This window comes from Triturus cristatus, chromosome 6, assembly GCF_964204655.1.
Source record: "Triturus cristatus chromosome 6, aTriCri1.1, whole genome shotgun sequence".
Taxonomy (NCBI): Eukaryota; Metazoa; Chordata; class Amphibia; order Caudata; family Salamandridae; genus Triturus; species Triturus cristatus.
The window spans coordinates 157,778,995-157,801,886 of NC_140589.1; the positions used below are offsets into that span (position 1 = coordinate 157,778,995).

Consider the following 22,892-nt stretch of genomic DNA (forward strand, 5'->3'; position numbering starts at 1 on the left):
GCCAAATAGTTTGCTTACAGAATATGACAATTATTGTAGCATTTGAGAAGATGAGTTTGTGATTAATTAGCTGTTTATTGTTAGCATGAATTTAGGATGCTAATTTGTATTGCTTATATCACTAGTTCTATCGATATACACTCTGATTTAAGGAATGTGATTATGCTTCAGTTAGTCACACAATTTTCCATATGCAACTGGAATGGCTTTAGTTATCAGTAACCATCTTTCTCTCAGATAAAACAGTACGCTTGTTCCCAGTTTCTCCACCAAGGAGTTAATTTTTATTAGCAGAAATAGAGGGTTATTAGGGAGTGTAAAAGTATGCTAACACTAGTTCTATTCTGTTTTGTAATCCATGTTCTTACATTGTGGTGTGCTACTTCCATCCATGAACGTACTCAGTAGGATAATTCTCATCCTTGCTGACTTAAATCCAGTGCATTGATGAAAGAAGAGACAGGACATAGGTCACTGTTCATTCATCATTCTTGTGCAGTAGTATATCTATCAGACTGAACAAGTGTCTGTAAGATGAGGAAAGGAAATTATCAGAACTTGACAGCCATATGCCAGAACACACATGATTTTTCTAGTTATTTAATGTTATTTTACTAGATACTGAACTGTATCATAAGCACTTCTCTTGGGAGATTGAGCACTAAACTTAAAATAGAATAGAATTAAAGAGTTCACAATACTATGTACAATAACAGAGAATAGGCTTCACATACAGGATCTCAATATTCTCATGATCCAACCAACTAACTATATAGTCCCGTACAACCAAAAGCCAGAATACATCAGTGAAAGAGACATTTTAAAACTTGTTTGGAAAACCGAAGAGGCACTATAAACTGAATAGTGCTGTACATATATTAATGATATGGGACTCACACATTCATTCACAGAGGAGTACAGTACTTACTTGTCTTTGGGTGGCATAGGTCACTGCTTTGATGGCTGTGGTCACTCAGAGCTCTGCAGTGGGGAACTTTACTGTGAATAAGGTTTTTCTATGTCAACATCTCCACATAGTATTCATTTAGTTACAATGAGTTGAAATATCTGGAACTCTCGTGTCCCATCATGTAGACATATGTAGGTACAATTCTGTATTGAAATGGTAAGGCAACATATAATGCACAACCCCTTGTTCGTCATGTATTGATGACATATTTATAAAGAGTACTGAAATAAAACTAGATAATTTTATTCCAGCATTGAACTCTCTCCATGAGTTGCAATGACACAAAGCACAGAACAATCAATGACCCTGACGGAAACGTACATTTCAATTAAATAAATATGTAATTGAGGTGATGCTTGGTAGCCAACATGCCAGAAGTATAATCGGGTGTCTATGCCGCTTCTCCACTATCCGTAACCATCCTGGTGCTTAATGCACCCTGAAAACTTCCACATCGCTGCTATCAGGTCAGGAGAGCGGGCAGCTCGTTAGGGGCGCGTGGCATAAAAACGGGTCCCTAAAGTGCAGGGCCATGACAGAGCAATATGGCAGCCAATGGGAAGATGCAATGGAGGCACCTGTGAGGAGGGGGCAGACCTGCGGAAGGCACTATAGTGGAGCAGCACCTGTCCCTCACCTGTCACTGGACCAGATGAGAACAAAGCAAGAGCCCTAGAGGGTGAAAACTCTGTGGAAGTCCAGGCTCATGGGAGCGCTTTTCAGAGGCCCACCCCTGGGGGAGAGAGAGAGATAGGGGAGGACTTAGCATTGTGGGAATGGGATCTGAAGTGCCCAACAAATGAGATGATGAGGGGATCTCAGATCATGGCTCACGACTATGGACCCCCCTCTAGATAGTCCTACCACCCGTGGCAGTGTAGGATACTCTTCTGGAATGTTAAAGGTCTAAATAATGAAATCAAGAAAGGAGCAGTGATGTAATATGTTAGACGACGCACACACCTGATTTTTTCCTCCTCCATGAGACACACCTCATGAGTACCAGATGCGGGTTTCTTAGAATGATACAGCTGCAGAAGTGTTTTCCACGTGGGTTCACCACCAGTTCCAGGAGCGTGGCTATCTTTCTACTGAATGCATTCCCCTCATGTACATGGTGATGGTTCATGTTGATATCTGTGACATTAGAGGGACAGGAATGGATGTTGACTAGCGTCTATGCCCCACCGGTCTAGTTGAAGACAACTTGACCCAGGTCACTGACACCCCTCAGGGCTTTACGGTGATAGGGGGCACTTTAACTCAGCCATGGACCCAAAGGTTGATGTGATTAGCACTGCCCCCACCATTAGAACATGAGCCCTCCTCAAGTGTATGTCCGCGCTAGGTCTGATAGACATCTGGCGCAGATAGAACAACAAGGTGACACAGTGTACTTATTAATCTGTGCAGAACTGTTCCGCAGCGCAAACTGATTATATATTCATCATGGCAGTAGATGCCAGGGACCGGGACCAGATACGCCAAGGCACGTGTTAAAAAAGACCCCAGTGGAGATGGTGGTCTGCAGAAAGGACAGAGGAACTGGGGATTTTGGAGACTGGATGCCTGTTAGCTCCAAGATGAGCCTTTGAGGATCTACTCAGGGAGGGCCATATAAGACATTCGAGCTAAAGAGACAGGCGTCATGTGGTGACTTCCCTAGAGAATGAAATCTGTGACCTTGATTCGCATTTTGCTGCCTCCCCTACAGAGGAAGTCCTCAGACAGCTCAAGAAAGTCAAATCCATGCTCAGGCATGCCCTGGTGTACTCTTCCCCTACTTACATAGCACAGATGTGAATGGGGGGACCGAGTGTGGAAAATGCTATGCTGACTGGTGAACCACAAGGTAGAGGGGCAGATGGACCCATCCTTAAGAACCTAGCCAGAGGGTTTGGTATCTATCCATTCAGGGATTGTGACGGCCTTTGCACTTTACTACAGGAATCTGTACACAAGCAATCTCACACGTGGGCAGAGCTAGACTGCATGATACTGAACTATCTGCCCCTTCATTCTCTCTTAGCAGCAGGCCATTCAGAGCTGTATCTTTGCATCACCCAAGAGGAGACGCAGCAGGGAGCATCTGAAATGCCCTTAGGAAAACCACCCAGCTCAAACAGTTGCCCTATGGAGTGTTTTAAAGAAATTCACCTCTCTTCTCCTACCACACCTGCTCTGTGTCTTTGAGGAGTCTGGTCAGGCAGGCCCACTTCCCTAGGACTTAAGAGGTACTACCATAGCAATAATATTGAAGAAGGGAAGACCCTCGCATGACTGTAGCTCTTATTGCCTAAACTCACTTATAAATACAGAGGTGAAGATCCTGTCCTAGGTTCTGTAGAATAGATTATCTAAGGTCATACATTTGCTCATCCATGGAGACCAGAATGGCTTCATGCTAGCCCCTGGTACACACCACTGTCTCTGTAGGGTGAATGTTGCACTGGTTCGAGCATCCTAACTAATAGGAGATGCAACCTTTATATCGTTAGACTTTGAAAAAGACGTTGATAGAGTGCATTGGCCCTTCCTACACCTAGTGCTGTGGAGAATAGCTTTCGGCCCTTATTTTCATGAATAAGTACAGATGCTTTATGGAAGGCCATGTGCAAGGGTTAGGGTCAATGGGGTTCTCATCCCATCCTTTGAAAAACAGCACAGCGCCGGTCAGAGGCTCAGTCCTCCCCCCTCCTGTTTGCTGTAGTAATGGAGCCCCTATCCCGCTGGACACAGTTGAGTGGTTACTGCAGGGGAGGTAATCGGGAGGACAATGTCTCCCTGTACCCAGACGACATCCTGTTAGATGTTGGGCATCCTGGAGTATATTTGCCTAGAATCTCACAGATTGTGAATGTCTATGACGAGGCCTCGGTATTGGGGGTGACTCGAGACAAAATGCCATATTTCCCAGTAATGGGGGCACTTCTGGAAACTGCAGCATCTTTACTCAAAGAAGCAGGTGACTATTTCAGGTACAAAGGGATGTGGGTTACTAGAAGTCTAGATAGGGCTAGAGAATTAAAGAATTCCCTGCTTATCACGTGAACTAGGTTGGAGTTGGAGAGCTGGTCCACCCTGCCACCTAACATCATGGGATTAAGTGCCTTCTTCAAGATGGTTTCCCTGCCGAGGTTCCTGTAAACATTGCAGAACTTCCCCTTTCCTTTACAACTTCAATTTTTCCAGCAACTAGAGTTGCTGCTGTTCGAGTACTATGTGTCGGACACCACAACTGATTTCCATGATAAAATGCACACAACATCAGTTTGATGGAGTATTTGGGACTCTTGAAATTCAGGCCTATTATTGAGCTGCGCACCTGGGCCCAATTAATGGTTGACCATTTTAGGGACAGGGCAGATCCAGCAGTAAGGCTGGACTTGGGCCTTTTGGAACCTTATGGAATTCACTCCCTGCTGTATGGCTTCACACAACCCAGGTGCTTCCCTCAGTCAGAAGTTTGTCCCAGCAGTTCTGGCAAGAGGCGATTTGGCACATCAGATGCTCAAGGTGTGGAGTATAGCTGACCCATGCATTGTGACTGGAGGGATTCCAGGCTGTGGAACATAAAAGAACCCCAACGTTGGGGGATATATGGGAATTTACATATATTAAAACTTTTGAACAACTCAAACAAATTTGAACTCTTCATGTCCCAAATTTTCCAGTACTTGCAGGTTCGCCATATAAAGAAAAACTAACACAGCTGCTTGAATTCAACCCACTAGAAGCTAAGCTGACGATTGAACCTATGAGTAGGAGGGGTGTTTCAAGAACATATAGAGCCCTATTAGTCAATATGCCTGGTGTTTTTGAAACACTGAGGCTGAGATGGGAGGGCGTTGTGGGAGAGCTAGAAGATAAAGAATAGATGCTGGCCCGAATGGCTCCTCAGACCCTGACAATTTCAGCTAGACTCCGGCTTATTCAGTTCAAGATCCTCCACAGGATATACTTCCACCCTACTTGCCTCTGGAAGATGTGGCTAACTTCGAGCCCTGAATGCCTTAGATGTGGGTATGCAAATGGCACACTCCTACCAGTAACCTGGGAATGTCTGACAACTGCACAGTACGCGCAATGATACAAGCGCCCCTTAGGGAGGTCCTTGGTGAGTGTATCTCAATGGATCCCAAAATGGCTTTGTTAAGCATTATGAAAGAATGAGGTGGACCCGTAGCGGCCCATGGCTCTGGTGGGTAAGGGGCTCCTAATAACCAAGCAAGACATTCCCAAGAGGTGGAGAGGATAAGGAAGCTCTGACAAAAGCTGAATGGATTGAGGGGGGCCCCACGATGGAATAGACTGTCTATAAAGGTCAGGGTTTTAAAAAGAATCTAGGGACACTGGCGTAGATATCATGGCGATGAGGGAGAGGCAAATAGATGACGTCCTTGAATACTTCTTTCCTGGCTTAGCTTAGTCTTGCTCATATGGGGTCTCTTACTGAGTGGAAGTCGCTGGATTCTCCTACTCAACTAGACATTCTTACTTTGCTTGTGTCCTTTCATGTTACCTGGTACTGGGTATGCTTCTGCATACTGCATTTAGTGTGGGTCAGGATATATCACCAATCTTCATGTTGTGTGTTTTTTTGTTTTCAGCCAATGATCACCAGTCGGCGAGTTGTTACGGGACATCAGCTGTGAGATTTGCCCACCATATCAACATGAAATAGTGCAAGAATGCAGCAGAATCAACTGGATAGTCATGCTTCTGGCCAGGTCATCTGTTGAAAATCAGAGTTTAGACGGTGGGTGTGGTATTTATATCTGGCCTAATCTTCTGAGATCTTGTCATTCTCTGCAGATTTTGTGAGATCTTTAATGACCACATGAGTTTTAATGGTCCTCTAAGATTTGATTGCAGGTCCTCCAAGACCCTGAACCCCTCCCCCTCACTCCTGTAGCTCTACCACTACCATGATGCCATAGCATTTTCCCGCCCATTGTTGTATATCCTTCCAAAGGTGCCACATCTTGTGGATATTCCTCTGGTGGTCGCCCAGAAGGGAAACATCCGGGGTTATGGACAGCCTATAGGTTCTAATGTTGTAGAGATGAAGGGCCTTTCTGGATTTGGTTTAGGTACAAGCTTGGGTTTGAACACAGGCTCAGCCAGTGCTGTGTGCATGCTCCTGACAGCAAGGTATTTTGCTTGAATTGAACATCTATAACTTTATGATATCTGCCTGCAGCTGCGAGGTGAAAATTCAAAATTATCTATGAAGGAGGGCAACTTTACAGAGGTAACAGTGGAGTGTAGACTGCTTGTGGGAAAGTCAGGTCAAAATGGATTGATCCTTAGGAGATTATGCGGAGCCATTGACTTGATGGGTTGGATTTGCTATAACACTGATGTGAAAACTGACATCTGGGATTTTACCAAGGTGGATGATTCTGCTCACAGTAAATTGAGAGATGGATAGTGCAAACAACCTACCAACTTCACAACATGGATGAGTCAGATATAAGGTGAAGTGCCACAGTTGAAAATATCACTACGAACGGTGAATCATTCTATCTCCCCACTGCAAAGGGCATATGCTCAAATAAGTGGACTAACTAAATTGCATGGTGATCTCACAGAAGCAGCCAAGCCTGAAATACACAGAGACATTTCGGTTGTCCATATGATGATCGACTGAGAGCAGAACATGCCATATCGTCTGCCTTGACAAACCCTGTAGCAAATGTCTCCAAGAACAGTGTGCCCCCCAAAATATTTATGCCTGCCTCAAAACGTTCTAACTAGCTCTTGACTGCCCTACCACTGAGCACCTGCGATTGGCACCCCGGTCCTTCTTCATGCAATCAAAATATGTTTACATACTGCCATTGTTGAATTTACTCAGACAATAATGTAACCACCAAACAATGCAAGAAAATAATGCTATAGGTGAACCACGATTGATTAGTCCTGGTCGACCATTACATCTGGTTAGCATGGTATGTTTTGTAAAAACATATATATTTTTTTTTTATTGAAAAATTATTATGGTATGGATTCAACACTGGACTCCCAGTTAACCTTATATCATAAATTGTATAATGTTTTGGAGCCACATTTTCAGGGAGACCTACGTCAACTTTGCAAAACATTTGTGAACACATTCCTGTTAACTTTGAGGTGCAACACCTTCCCCTTCTGGATCCACCAGCAGAATATTTTTCTCCTCTTCAATATCCAAAACACCACCACAGACCTAGATTTCACCACAGCCTTTCCCAACATTCATGTCAATCACACCATGCAGCCCCCTTTTGCAAATGAAATCCTTCCCCACTCCAGCTACAATATAAACATTCACCTCTGCAGTGGAAATATACAAACATAACAATTGTGCACAACTGCTGAAACTCCAACTCATTCACCAAAAGCATATGATGGAGCAGGTAAAGCAAAAATGTGTATACATTCTCAATTTTGCATGAAATTAATTACGTAATCATTCTAAATATTAATTCGTACTAATTGTGTGGAGTGTTATAATTAACAAACACTTGCAACCTAATAAATACAAGATACACGTGGGACTAAAATGCTAATTGCATGGCTGATAATTAAATGATTAACTATGGTACGCAAACTAACTGTAGGATGTGTTGAAATAGAGAATTGCATGATTTATGTTGCTTTTGTGATGGTTTGTGCTTCCAGTGTTGCTGAATGGTGAGTATTATTGCTTTAAATGTTGCTATAAGCTAGGAAAATACTAATAACTATTGGGATTAGTGTGGGTTTAAACATTTGAATCTTCATTTCCATATATTAATTACCGTTATGTTTGTTTTTGCTTAAGTTGGCATTCGGGCCTACTAGGCCGCAGTACTTAAAATGGAGTTCGGAAGTGGCCAACGTCATGTGAGCGCGATGCCTACTGCGCAGACTCGGGTGGCTCTGAAGATCTCCAGGCGACCTCCGAAGAAAGACGAAATGTTCCTTGTCAAGGATAGGAACGTGGAGGACTGCCAAGACCCAAACTAGTGTGAATGGCTGAGAGGACAATAGCGACCTTTACAAGAAGGTTTACATGTTGTTACTTCAGAACTTTCGCCTGTGAAACTACGGAAAGGAATACAATTGGGGATATGTCATGCTCGGTCTCATGGGAAACAGGCAAACCTGGGAATATTGAAAAGTATTGCAAAATTCAGAGGATTTAGCCAATCAGAACACTTCTACTCCTAAAATTGTTGTACATTGTCCTAAAAGTAAGGAGAAAAAAGGTATATAAGGGGGAATTTAGAAGAGGGAAAAAAGTCAGTATCATTTCCCCGTTGGTGGCTGTTCGTGTGGAGGATCGATTTGCTGGTGCGATCGCCTGGTCCTTGGCTAAATTGTGGGGACTGTGTCGTACAGAGGGATATTTCCTGGACTTACCTGGGTTTCTCTTTGAATATATAAGGACGATTTCATCTGAAGGGATTTTGATTATGCTGTGGGTTGACGGGTTCTTCTGGAAATGGTTGCCAATATTCAAATTTAGGTAAATATAATTATGTCAATTTATGTTCAAGATCAAAGACTGGATATCACTTAAAAGAAATCTGATTTGAACTGTACTCCTGAAAATGCTAACAGATTGAATTAATTAGATAAACTAGACATTGATTAATAACAAATGAGTCTGTGATTTTTTAATAAAAAATTGAAAGTTAACCGAAAGGTTCCGAAGCTTTAAATGTGTTTTAGCTGGTTCTAAATCACCATCAACTAGTCCAACGAATTGGTCCATCGACCAAGTGGTGGAGTGCCTTGATGTTAAAGTTAGGATTCTATAGGTACTGATGTATATAATGTATATAATATTTTCTCCCGATAGGTAACAAGGTACCCCCACATGTCCAGCGCTTCTTTTCCTCCTGTGTGCAGACTCGAGTGAGACGTGTGAGTGTTGGTGTTATGGGCCCCACCAATGAATGCGTGCGTGAATGAGTAAGTGTGGTGACGGGTCTGTGACGCAGGGAGCCTATGTAAATTTGCCCTTTTCCGCTGGAGCACATACATCTCATATAGTTGCCCTCTGTGTAGCCCTTTTCAGTCTTTAAAACAATTTTAGGTTATGTTATGTTATTTTATGTTATGTGTAGAGCGTGCTATCACCTAGGAGGGGATCCTGACGCTGCACAGGTGAGAGCATAGCCACTCCTGGACAGGTGGGAGGGTTATTCGAGAGCCAGGTCTTCTGCATCTTGTTGTAACTCAAGAGGTGAGGAGGATGCTTTGATGTGTAGTGATATTTCGTTCAATGCTTTGGGGGTGATGTAGGAGAAGACCCAATCTCCGGATCCGGTTTTACATGAACATGGGATGTGTGTAAATAGAAGTCCACCCGAACTGAGGTGTCTGATTTGTGAAGGAGATGCAACTACTGAGGTCGGATGTGCCAGGGTTGTGTAGTGCTTTGAAGGTGTGAGGAGGAGTCTGAACTGTGCACGGTTATGTATCAGGAGCCAGTGGAGCTCCTTGAGGGGCGGTGTGATGGGTGCGCTGCGTGGGAGGTTGAAAGGGATCCTGGCTGCCGAGTTCTGAATTGTTTGTCCTGAATTGTTTGCAGTCCTCTGGTGAGACGATTGCTATTTCCTGGGTAGAGGGAGTTCCCATAGTTCAGCTTGCTAGTGACGAGGGCGTGTGTAACGGTTTTGGGGATCCTGCCCCGAGACATTTGAAGATTTTCCTCAATATCTTCAGGGTGTGGAAGCAGAAGGCTGTGACGGCGTTTACTTGGGCAGTCATATCAACATTGCAGCCAATGATTATCCCTCGGTGTGGGTGCGTGTGGGTCTGAGTTAGGCTGGCCATTAGGTGCACTCCCACAGTGAGGCGCCCTTCTCCAAGACGACGACCTTTGTGCCTTTTTAGTGCCATTATTGCTCTTAATGGAAAAAGTCCATGCACTGGACTGATTTAGGACTTGAGGGCTGCGCTGGATTAAAAATGGACGGTACTATAAGGTAGCTGGCTCTCTACTGGCTTCCTTCACAGAGATTTTCACAGTCAAGCCTTTTGACTGTCCCACTGAGACCTACAAACACAACTGGGCAAAGGGAAGCATTCTTTAGGTCAGAGGATACAGTGCAAAATGTGAGAACGGATACACTAAGACACAATAAAGTATATAACGTGGGAAATACAAGGGCATATCCCAAAATGTTATTTCACTTTACTATTACCTCACATTCCCTCAACAACTTCCACCTCATTTCTGAGTGATGAACCAATAACTCGAGTCACTCACGGTCATAGTTTAAATTACAAACATGGCATTTGTTCGTTTTTACCCAGGTCATAGTGTGGTTTCGTATTCTACTTTTTGGTGTTTATTCACTGCGCTGTTGCTTCCATTCCCTCTCCCATTCACTTTTAGGATAAGTTGGGTGGCTAGTGGCTGTCCTTCTGAGCACAGTAGGGCAATCTGCAGACCGTGCGCCAACAATGCAGAGCAATAAGATACTAACAAGAGTATGCAGTAAAAAAGGACAAAAATAACATTTTACAGTCGATATATGTGTATATTTGATAAATATCGAGATGATGTCACAAATGCATGCATTGGTATATTGGCCTTTAGTAAAAATAACAAAACCATATCTAATTGCAACAACTTTTTTCTCAAAAGACATATGGATAATATAATTTTTTCCATTTTTTTTTTGCATTTTTGTAGCACATTACTCATTTATTGGGCTTGTACCTTACTCCCTGCACAGCACCTTAATATGGAGAACTATAACACAAATATTTTTTCAAGCGAACATTGTCAGACCTAAGTTGAATGTGCTAATGTATGCATCATACGTTGATTGAAGCAGACAAAGCAACAAAAGTGGATCCTTATAGAAGCCACCCTTGCGTTCGTTGCAGTCCTATTTTTGTTTCTATGACAGGACAGAGGTCAAATTCACCTTCATATTAGCTCCTTCTTTAATTTCCTTGACATAAAAAGATAGGATGGGCTATAATGAAGGCTCCTTTGACTTATTTTGACTCACAAACAGAAAAAGGACAGTATTGAAGGCTAGTAAGCGTTATATATTGGTTGCATTTTGTTTATAGGAAACGAAAAAGAAAAAATACCTGGTGCTGTCAGAACTAATGATAAGTTGCCAGTACAGATGATCAGGTGTCAGAACTGGATGGGGTGGAGGATGGGCATGAAAAAGGAGAACACAGCAGAAAGTGGGAGGGAAGAGAAGAAGCAAGGAGGGAGGGAGACAGGCCGGGGAAGGAGGAGCATACAGGGAACAGAGGGTGTGGTGTTGGGCTACCACCTAGTCGGTTTATACTGGCAAGACCTGTATTTATTTTAACATCCTGACCTGTAAAAAAATAAGAAAAATCACCTAAAGCTTGTATTTTGTTCCCTAATCACTACATACTTTAAACAGTACATTTAAGAAGAACACACTCTAAAATGTGTTCTGCAGCTGCCCCAATGACCCATGACTGATAATTAAAGTAAGTAAAGAGAGAAAGGCCATGTTAAAAAATGAATACAGACTATTTCATATAAAGTTCTACTTAAGAAGCATGCCTGGGTCTTTGCAGAATATTCCGGTATTTTTCTATGGGAAAGGTAGCAAACCTAGCTTGGTTGGAGGGAGGAATGAGAGGATGTGGTGGGCAGAAGAAGTGAGATATATAGGGGGAACGTGAAAATAAATAGGCCTTTATCTGTAAATGAGTCCCTCAAGCAGTTCAATGCAAGCACTTTATTAGAGGTGAAAAGATACCAACAGCATCCAGCAAGACAGCAGTACTCCTCTGGGCGGAGCCAAGATGTGATTGACACCGTGTCAAGCCAATGGCTAAAGGTGGCTGGGTAAAAAAAATCCATGGGTAAAGAGGCAGTTACAAAGTCCATTGCATGTATAGTATTAGTTATATGTTTGTGTGACACATATACTATCAATAGAGCTAAAAATGGCTGCTTAATACTAGGCGTATTCATTAGCAGTTTGCTTTGGTGTGTATGCTTACAGTTACTTTATAAATGTAGTACAACATACATGTAACTGTGAAGATATTAAAAAGACAAATACGTTAAAAGGCTATTCCATCAATAGACACTGTTCATATTTTTCCATTCATGACTTCATGCCGATAACATAATTAACTAGAAAATAATCGATTTTAACCATACCAGGTACTCTGCTGGCTACTTCGCTGTATGATAGGAAGATTAGCTTGCAGGCATGATCTTACGCGCTTGTGTGCTTGATTCACTTCAGTTTGAGAATAAGGTGATGAGTTTGCTCACGCACACTTTTTAGGCATGATCTTACTCGCTTGCTTGATTCACTTCATTTGAAAATAAGGTGATGGGTTTGTACACGAGGACCAGAGTGACTGACCTGAAATAACAACATGCTAGCCTAAAATCAAACAATTTTCTGGCCTGTGAAAAGCCTCTCTTTTGGAAATCCCAGGTCCAAGTTATTTTGGCCACAAAGTTTTGGATTGGAAGTTATTACACTTTTAAAGTTATGGAATTTATTCAAGATCCTAATTCCTTCTGGGCGCGGGGGCATTGAGTGGGTTTGCATTGCGACTATAGATACAATTGATTTGATTCACGCTGTTGCTTATTGGGTCCAAGGAGAGAGTGCGGTGACAGCGAGACAAAAACCATGGCCGCTCCATGGATGATCTGACGGACATTCAGAGGTCAAGACCCTGTGCATATGGCGTCTTAGAAGGGCAGTCGTGGTCACATTGGCTCTTTCCACGAGGCGAATGCAGCGCATATTATATGAAGGTGATATATATGTGGACATGCTTAATATACAACATATATAATATAAAAAAATCGAGTTCAATGTTTGAGTTTAGAGCTCATATGGAGCCTGTAACCCTCTTAAATTCCCCCCTCGTGAGAACAGAAAAACAGGTAGGTTTCTCGCCACAGAATTCATCATTTTCTAACCACTGTGCACAAAGCTCCCCCGAGGACACAGAGCCGACTGAGAGCCTTCTAATTAAGTACTAAGAGATCTGCTTCGAATGATATTATGTACAGATTATACCTGGCTAAATAAAGCCTGTGAAACGAGACCTGCAGACACCGGCCGACGCCACAACACAACACAATCAAGCGCCTCACTGTTCTCAGCTACCTGCTTGTTGCTTTATGCAGAACTATTATTAAGAAATACTAAAGCCATCATATTCAAAGAGTTTTTAGATCACTAAAGCGGTCCAACAGGGCATGAACTGTGCCCTTTATACACATGTTTCATACCCACAAGATGCACTCTTGATCCCACATAGGCGATGCGAACTTATACTTACTTTTACTTAACTATACTTACTAAATCAACTACTACTGCACACTGCAGCGAAACCGATTAACCCGCCTGTCCTAATCCTGACATGCCAGCGAATGATGATAATACTGGTCAATATCACAGTACATGCCAAACACTGTAATGTCTTCAAGTGAGATCTGTTCCCTTCACCCATCCCAGTGATGCTGCTCACTTTGTCGACACTGGAAAGTTAACAAACTGAAGTGTCACTGGCAGGAATTAGAAGACCTCAAGGTAGCCCAAAGCCCTGCAGCAATCCCTCACTTACACAAGCTCTGAAGCCAGCTTTAGCCCAGCAGGATTTCTCGATAAGATGGGAAGCCATGTGAGGTTTCTCGAGGGGGAGTATCATATTCATACTGTGTTTGTGCATTTTAATACAACCACATGCCGCAAATGCCACATCACAGAGCAAGTGGCCATGTGGAGAAATAATCCCATCTGTGCAGTGAGGTGAGAAAATCACAGATGTAAACCAATAGGAAAGGTAAGGCACATGGTCCCAAGAGATCCTTACTTTGGACAGAAGCTCTTATCGCAGTGCTTCCCAATGTTTTTAGAACCAAGTCCAACTTTTTAGTACAACAAACTTTCGAGACCCACATAGCTTTAGTGGACGCGTAACTAAAGCATTGTGCGATAGCGTACTGGTTTTTGCAGACAGTACACTTTCCATTTAAATGGCCAATACATTTGCACAACTATGTAGTTTATTAGAAAAAAACTATTTTGCACACAAATGATAATGCGTGGAAGTCAGGGTGCAGTGAATATTTATTATTTGTGCAGCACCAAGCAAAGTGTCTCTGATCCTATTGAAATCTTTGTTTCCATCATACTTCAGAGCTGCTGACAGGTATTTACATTTTGCTTTGCGTTAGTTAAAAATGATATCCTACAGCCTTTTAAATGCTTATAAAACACTTTATATGCACCAGCTGCAAAGTCACATAATTCACTTTATTTTTCTTTCTCCGACGTGAGAGGAGCTGGTAAACATCAATCCAATGTATTGAAACAAATAAGCAACAGAAACAATAGCCTATAATTTGACCTCTGTCTTTGATTCGCATATGGCTTTTCATATTCCAATATGTCTTTGTATATTGTGCAAATTGTTGTGTCAAATAACGCAGTACTATAATAAAAATAAGTTTAAAAAAAATAAAACTATAGGTAAAGATACTTTCAAATTAACTGTGTTTGCGGACAATATTATTTTCTCCTTAACAAACCGACCGTCCGACCTCAGTGCCTGCAGTACTGGAAGAGCTGCATGCATTTCAGGCTGTCTCCAATTTAGAATTAATATCACTGGGTACTTTTGATCTGCCCCAAACCACCCCACCACCACAATGAGCAAAACATCTCCATCATGTTACACCCATCCCCTGGAACTTTGCCTTCATAAAATATCTGGAAGTACTGATAGGCACACTACCACTGAGGCTGTACCATCTAAACTCTTTAAAGATATATGACAGGACTTCCAGAAATGATACACAAAACAATTCTCCTGGCTAGGCAGGATTGTGGTCCAAAGAATTGCCCTTCTGTTCTCCCTTCAATTCTCAAGCAATGCAGAGGTTGATAAACTCCTACATATGTCAGAGCAAACCCAACGCATGGCCAATGAGATTTTATATCACTTGACAGCACATGGTGGTCTAGCAATCCTGCACATCACATCCTACTTGTAAGTTTCCCAACGTAGATTTATAGTGGAGTAGGATAAGAAAGAAACTGTTAAGCAAGGGTGTTTTATAGACCATCTCATAGCTGGGGCGTCCTTCTGGCATCTACCCTAGCTGCACGAAATGCAAAGGAACTGGGATTTATACTCCTTACTAGGGTCACAATGACTGTATGGGATAAAGTTTGCCTGAGACCAGGCTTCACCTCCTTTCTTTCCCTGTTTATGCTGATCTCATACAAACCAGATTTTAAGCCATCTGCGGAGAAAATTAGCTTTCAAGTTTGCAGCAAAAAGAGCTGCCTCATGTCAGGCTCCGTCTTTTCAAATAAGCAAAGTAAATACTTTGAGGACGTTTGAATCTAGTTTGGTCTTCTGGAGAATGAGAGATTTGCCTACACATAGCGCAGATAGTAGGTTATTCACCCAACAATGAAATAGGGGCCTCTAAATCCTCTTACAGACTTTGAGAAATGGCTTCAGAATAGTCCTCTCAATAGAGGCCTGATCACCGCAATTTATTGATGTCTCACAGAATCGATCCCACAGTATAAGACTCCTGGATATAAGAGGTGGTAGAAGCAGGGTGAGGAATTTACGCACAAGAAGTGGGAGAAATTCTGTGGTATGGCACGGTCTTTTACGGCTGCAGGACACCCAAAATAAAATCTTGACTTGTTGGTACGGGACGCCCAAGAGAACGAGGACGTGGAATGTCATCAAAGGTGATTTTTGCTGGTGGGGATGTGGGGCAGTGGACAACATATCACATCAATTGTGGAAATGTCCTGAGTTAGGTAGATACTGGAAGGAGATAATAAAGGAAATCAACAGAGTATTTGAAATCTAGATGCTAAAATACCTGAATGTAGTCAAATTGAGAAGAGCTTTTGCGTCCAAAGACCATCGAGATCACCTATAGGGAAGCAACTAGCGATGACGTGATAGGCAGTGATACAAGTAATACTGTCATTTCTGGGGGAGGTTTTACCGCCAGTGCTCTCAGCCTGAATTAATTAGATGTGGGATTGACTGGCCATTGAGAAAATTACGCTGTCACTCAATGGCAGACTTAAATCCTATGAAAGGAACTGGCACCCCTTTATTCTACTTTATTTCACAACTACAAGGAGATTTCCTACCCAAGGTATCTTAAGTATTACACCTCAACCCAGGGGGCCATGGAACAAGGGGTTGGTGATGCTGCAATATAGAAAATGTTTTATTTTCACGTGACATAGCTCCTCATCAACCAGGTGGTTGCAGGCGATGGTATGTGTAGTTGAATATGAAACTTAAAGGACAATAGAGACAGACCAATCTGGCTGTAAACATGCAGATGCATGCCCTGGGGCAGACACCAGTGAAAGGATAATAGTGAAGGGGGCAAAGACTGAATTATGTAAGAAGTTCATCTTCATCGGAAAGGTTTGACAAGGTTTGCTTCAAAGCAGTTTGCCTTATTTTCATAATGAAATGTGCCTTATTTGCATGAACTGACTCGTGCAAAAATGTAATTTGCACTGACCAGTCGGTGCGATAAATAGCCTTACCGTATAGTAGATCAAACAACAAAAGTGGGGCGACCCGGTGTCCCTCAGAACCTGGGTATAACGTTTATAAACAAAAAGTGGTTCTGTCGGGTTTAATTATCTTTGCGCATATAAAGTCGCAAGAAACCAAAATTTCAATGGAACATAAATGAAACACACACCTGACCAGATAGGAAACGGTATCTGAAATGATCAGAATAACAATGTTTGTATATATCCACTTTGTATTTTATCAGAATTAATTCATTCAGATGTATCCATTTTTCAAAAGTACATAAAGGCTGTTCAGAGATAGGTCAAATATATACATATAGTGCTCATGTGACAAGGTGCTTAGTGGTCAACTTGGTGCAATATGTACAAGGTGGTTACAAGATTTATGTACAAGGTGAAAAAAGGGGGACAACGTTAATTTAAGGCCAGAAAAACAACCAAGCACCCAACTGGCTGTAAATGCTTCTTTTAATATGTATGGTCTTGGTAAATCTGTGCCTAGTGATATCGTCGACGTTTCAACCCACGGTGTGCTCCCTTCGGTAGTCACTACGGGTCTTCATCAGGACAGGGGGTGGGAGGTGGGGAAATTCGATAACAGCCTTGGCTTGGCCAGAGTATGATTCAGGCTTTGGGATCCCGGTGAAAGAGTCTGCGGGATATTTAGCAATGAATGGCTTTAGTCGCGTGAATGGTCCCGGATAAGTCAGCGTGGAGAATGCAGGCAACAGTCCTGCAATCCCGGAGAGAATGAATCGGGAGCCAGTTGAGTGCTTGGTTGTTTTTCTGGCCTCAAATTAACGTTGTCCCCCTTTTTTCCCATTGTACATAAATCTTGTAACCACCTTGTACTTATTGCACCAAGTTGATCACTAAGCACCTTGTCACATGAGCACTATATGTATATATTTGACCTATCTCTGAACAGCCTTTTTGTACTTTTGAAAAATGGATACATCTGAATGAATTAATTCTGATAAAATACAAAGTGGATATATGCAAACATTGTTATTCTGATCATTTCAGATACCATTTCCTATCTGGTCAGGTGTGTGTTTCATTTATGTTCCATTGAAATTTTGGTTTCTTGCGACTTTGTATGCGCAAAGATAATTAAACCTGACAGAACCACTTTTTATTTATAAATAATTATTACCGTATAGTAGGGCAGTGTGAATAGCAGAATATGGAAATGTACTGATGAGTTGCCCGTATTCTCCAGAGAAAAATAGTACTTCTGGATTTAACCTATGCAGTTGTAGGACCAATTGTAACTGTTGTCCCAACACCACAATTTATTTAGGTTAATGCTCTTCTGCATACACGGCATGCATTAGAGGCAAAGGAGGTGAGGCTAAACAAAGAAAGAGCAAGTGTGAGGCAGTGAAAGGGAAAAGAAAGAGACGGCATAATGAGAGAGGGATAGAAACAGAAAAATAAAGAGACAGAGAGGGAAAAGACAGGAGCCAGAACAGTGACCATGAGGAAAGAGAAAGATGCCAGCAGAAGTAAGGAATAGGGAAAGAATTTGACTTAGACAGGGAAACAGACATAAAGACCGAGAGATAGACTAATAGAAAGATAGCTAGAAAGACAGAGATAGACAGACAGACATAGAGAGAGAGAGAGAGAGAGAGAGAGAGAGAGAGAGAGAGAGAGATGTGAGGGAGAGAGAAATTTGTTAATTATACCTTAACATTTCAAATTTCTTATGATCCCTTATGCCCACTTCATCTAAAACATAAATCATTGATTTTCCAGCCTCCTTCAACCTTCTTCCATGCATTGCAAGCATTTTGTTTCGTCCGACACCCCTACTCTGGCCACCAATGCCGCAACCACTGGTGTGGCACCTCCACTGACTGTTGTCAACTCTCGCTCTTCTCCGTTGTCTCTACTGCATCTTGTTATCAGTTGCTCAGCATTCGAAAACTCTACTCCTACGTCATTCCCCAGGCGCCTGTGCCCCTTATAGGAAGATTTGTCACAAGCAAGGGTACCATGACTGTCAACTTGTGGGCCTCCCAAAGTAATGCTTCTTGCAACTAGCGTACCTCCTTGCATGTCTCAACTGCAGACCACCTCTCTACCCCAATCATCGAATGATTTCAGTCAGCTGACCAGCCAAGGTCAAGGTCAGAGGCTAACCCTCCCTTGCATTGGTGAAACTCTCTTCCGCCATGAGATTTTGGCCCGCTTAGCTGGCGTGCTCTCTCCTTAGTTCTCTGAGCTAGACACTTCCTACCAGTATTTAAGATCACTCTCAAAACAAAACTCCTCTATCTAGAGTTTACCAAAAACTGCCAGCATCCCCTCTCCTGTCAACGATGTCAGCATAAAATGGGAAGCCCTGAACCGAGACCAGATGTGGAAGGGACAGATGATTGATACTTTCTAGATGTGTCTGTGATGCTGATTTGCTGTAATTTGATGTCATGATACCAACTGTGCTGCCTAAGCAATCCACATGTTATGTATGTACTCATATTCATTTGCACTTGGTGTGACTCACATCTCTCTACTTGTTTATGGGGTTGGGGTGGAAGGGGGACGGGACAAGTACTGAACTGCAGAGCCACCTTGTTCCTAAAACCAATAAATAAATAAAATTAAAAGAAATGTTAACAAGTGTCAACATGCCAAACTGGAAAGCTGCTCGGTTAGCCATGCACTTTCTCATGTGTGTAGTCTTACCCTCTTTCCATCCAAGGTGTAGAGTTTCTTCACTGTGCACTGCAAGAGTTCTGAAACATCTTCAAGGAAGGCCTTAAAGTTTCGAGTATTTTTCCGGTTCAGGATTATTAAGCGCCTAACAGTAGGATCCATGTTTTTGACCAGTGTGATCTTCTTATGTAGCTTTGGGGCAAGGTGGGAATGAGTCATTGAGTACTCTTCCAGTTGGCCCTCTAGGAGCAACGACCGTCGAGCACTGAGTGTGCGACTGGCTCGATGAGGAGCCGTCTGGTGTAGGGGGGCGGCAGCACTGACGGGTTGCACATACTTCTTGTCAGAGCAAAGGTAGCAGCCACCATCTTCCAGCTGGTCTAGTCTGTTGATACAGTGAGTTCCCCGAGGTGTGGTTATTGTCCGTACCCCGAATGGCAGGGGCACCCTATTAGAGAGGTCATCCATGAGGGTGTTGATGCTTTTAAAGCTTCGTTGGTTGATCGCCATCCTGACACCACTGAACTGAGGGTCCCCACTCTTGAGGAAGGTTATCTTCTTGGCCGGCACGACGTCAGTAACAGCGTTTGCTCGGACAACCGGTGGAAGTGGCGGTTCATGGCTTGCGCGGCTACTCCTGCCCAAATATTCATTAGCGGGCGCCAGATCCATTCCAAGTGGTCACGGGAAACTGAAAGAAAATAAATCAAAGAAAACAATCAGTTGTCTTATCTAAAGTCAGCAGGAGTTGACAGAGACGTTATCCAGATGTCCTGAAAGAAACTAAAGACTGAAATATGATGAAAGATTTATTTAAAGGTAAATGCCAATGACAGATCATGCCTTATGTAGAACCTTTACTCGCTACGGGGTAAGAATTTTCCGTAAATACAAATGACATGCTATGGGCGGAGCTATCAACGGTACTGGCCATATGCAGAAGACACAACAAGGGACGCTTGGGGCAGTATCTTACATGCTTTAAAGGGTATGTCTGGTAATTGACCCCCTTGAGTGGATACCGCTTACACATATTAATGCCTGCTAACACGCATGATAGCATATACCACTGAGGTGCCAGGAAACCCTATCCATAAGGCACAGCCTGACGATTAAGCAGATGTTTGGTTGCTGGGTTGGGGTGTTGCTGTGGAACTGTTACTTCTTATTTGCTAGTTTGTTCAGTTGCTGCTATGATGGGTTTATTGCTGTAACTGGTAAGCAGCACACGGTGGAGCCTTGTGGACACTTCATGTGTAATTGTATTTTTCAGTTTTTTAATATGAATATGGTACTATGATACCTATGATTATATATGACTGCAGCCATTAAAGAATAAACTAAAGAAAATACAAATTAAATGCTTTAATTCCATCCCAGGTTCCCTTTTTAAAATAACAAGATGGCAGCTTACAGCAACAAGATGGTGGCGTTAGCTGGGAGTCTGATGAGAAGGTTGATCCCCAAGAAACTAATTGCAATCAGTATCATCTGAACCGTTTGCCTACTGGTATCACTAAGCTAAGCCACGTGTAAGATACATTTCCAGTACCCAACCGCTTCAACCAGGGAGGTGAGGTGGCATTTTCACCTAAGACTGGAAGTTTAGAATTCAGTGGGTTTTGTCCTGCCAGCACTTCCATTTTCCTTTGTTAATCAGAGATTAAACTGTGGCATGATTTTTTATTTAAATTAAATAATTACATAATTCAGTAAACAATAGGAGTGGCAGTCTGGGAAAAACTAGAGACCAAGGCCAAGCGGAGTATCAGCTCCTGTAAAAGGAGACCACGAATCAACTAAGAAACATTTCATCATAGGCTGATAATCAAAACTTTTTGGAAAGGTCTGCACTGTCATGGTGCCCTATGGGTCTCCAGTGGTCTTCCAACTCTAGATCACGGCTGGAACACTAATCCAATGGCTCAAAATAGGGAAGTCGAGAACTCTGCTCCCAAACAATATTTATTTATTTATTTATTTATTTATTTATGTAGTTTATAAAGCGCACAGCTACCCCCAAGGGGGTGTCCCGGCGCTAGAACCTGAACCTCCGAGTGAGAAGAAAGGAGCAGAGAGGGAATCAGCCGGATAAAAATCAGAGTCCAGAAAAGAGCCAAGTTTTGAGTCTGGCCCGGAAGATGGATTCAGAAGGGCAGAATCTAAGATCGATTGGCAGAGCGTTCCACAATTTTGCCGCGATAACACTGAACCCTCTGCCGCCCATTCTAGTGAGTCTAAAACGGGGAGAGATCAGAAGGCGGAGGTCGTTGGATCTAAGGGATCTGATGGAATGAGATATTGAGACTCGCTTTTTCAAGTAATTGGGTCCGAGGTCATTGATGGCTCGGTAGGCGAGGGTAAGGATCTTGAACTGGATACGGCTGGCCACCGGTAGCCAGTGAAGTTCCTTACGATAGGCGGAGACTGACTGACGGTAGGGGATATTACCAATTAATCTGGCCGCCGCGTTCTGGACAATCTGAAGCCGGTCTATCAGATATTGAGGGGCACCAGCATAAAGGCTGTTGGCATAGTCCAGGTGAGACGTAATGAGGGCATGGGTAACTGTACGACGGGAGTCCAGAGGGAGATAGGGGAGTATCTTTTTGATCATGCGCAACTTCAGGAAGCAGGCAGAGGTCACTTTATTAACCTGAGTTTTGCATGAGAGGGAGTCGTCAAACTGAAATCCCAGGTTACGAGCAGAGTGAACGGGAGAAGGAGCAGGATCAAGTGCCGTGGGCCACCACCAAGAGGAAGGGATGGAATTTTTCTGGTTAAAAAACAGCACCTCTGTCTTGTCTGCATTGAGTCTAAGGTGGTTATCAGTCATCCAGACACTGATGTTGTTGAGGCACTGGCGGAAGTTGGTGAACGCGGAGTCTGAGTGGTCACTGAAGGAAAACATCAGCTGGGTATCGTCAGCATAAGAGACCACCCTGACTCCGTAGGACTCCACAACGTCGGCCAGTGGGGCAAGATAGATGTTAAAAAATAGAGGGCTGAGGGCAGAGCCCTGTGGCACACCGCATGACAAGGGTTTATCCTCAGATTTGAACGGCCGCAGCAACACCCTCTGACTTCTTCCTGAAAGGAAGGACTCGATCCAGCTAAAGGCAGTGCCGCCAATGCCTATCTGTTTGAGTCGGTCAAGAAGGATGGGGTGGGAGACCGTATCAAATGCAGCGGACAGGTCGAGGAGGATCAGCATAGCCTCCTCGCCCCTGTCCACGCATTCCCGGATCGTTTCCGATACTTCCAGCAGAGCCGTCTCTGTGCTGAATCCCGCCCGGAATCCGGATTGTGAGTCGTGCAGCAAAGAGTTGCTTTCCAAATACTCCGTGAGTTGCAGCTGCACGGCTTTTTCCAGGACCTTTGCGGGTTTGGGGAGAAGGGAAATGGGGCGGTAGTTGGCGAAGATAGTGGGATCAGCATCAGCCTTTTTTAGGATGGGAATCACCAAAGCCTCCTTCCAAGTAGTAGGGAAAAAGCCATGGTGCAGGGAGGCGTTCCAGATGGAAAGGAAAGAGCTGGCTAATGAAGGAGCCAGCTCTCCCATAAGTTTAGCAGGGACAGGGTCCGAGGGGGCGCCAGATTTGCAGTGGATGAGTAACCTAATGGCATCGTCCAGGGTGAGTTTATTGAAGGAAAGGAAGGACGGAGAAGCTGGGGGGCTTGTGGAGGGAGGCAGGGAGGCT

General features: G+C 43.3%; 1 protein-coding gene across 2 annotated transcripts in view; it reads right to left on the reverse strand.

Annotated features, from left to right (window-relative positions):
* Positions 1-22,892, reverse strand: part of RP1L1 (RP1 like 1) — a 181,226-nt gene that overhangs the window by 90,798 nt on the left and 67,536 nt on the right. For both annotated transcript variants that reach the window (XM_085610419.1, XM_085610420.1), the window contains exon 2: positions 19,222-19,882. In XM_085610419.1, coding sequence (XP_085466545.1) covers positions 19,222-19,863 — 642 coding nt within the window. In that variant the 5' untranslated portion in view covers positions 19,864-19,882. The remainder of the gene's footprint in view (positions 1-19,221; positions 19,883-22,892) is intronic.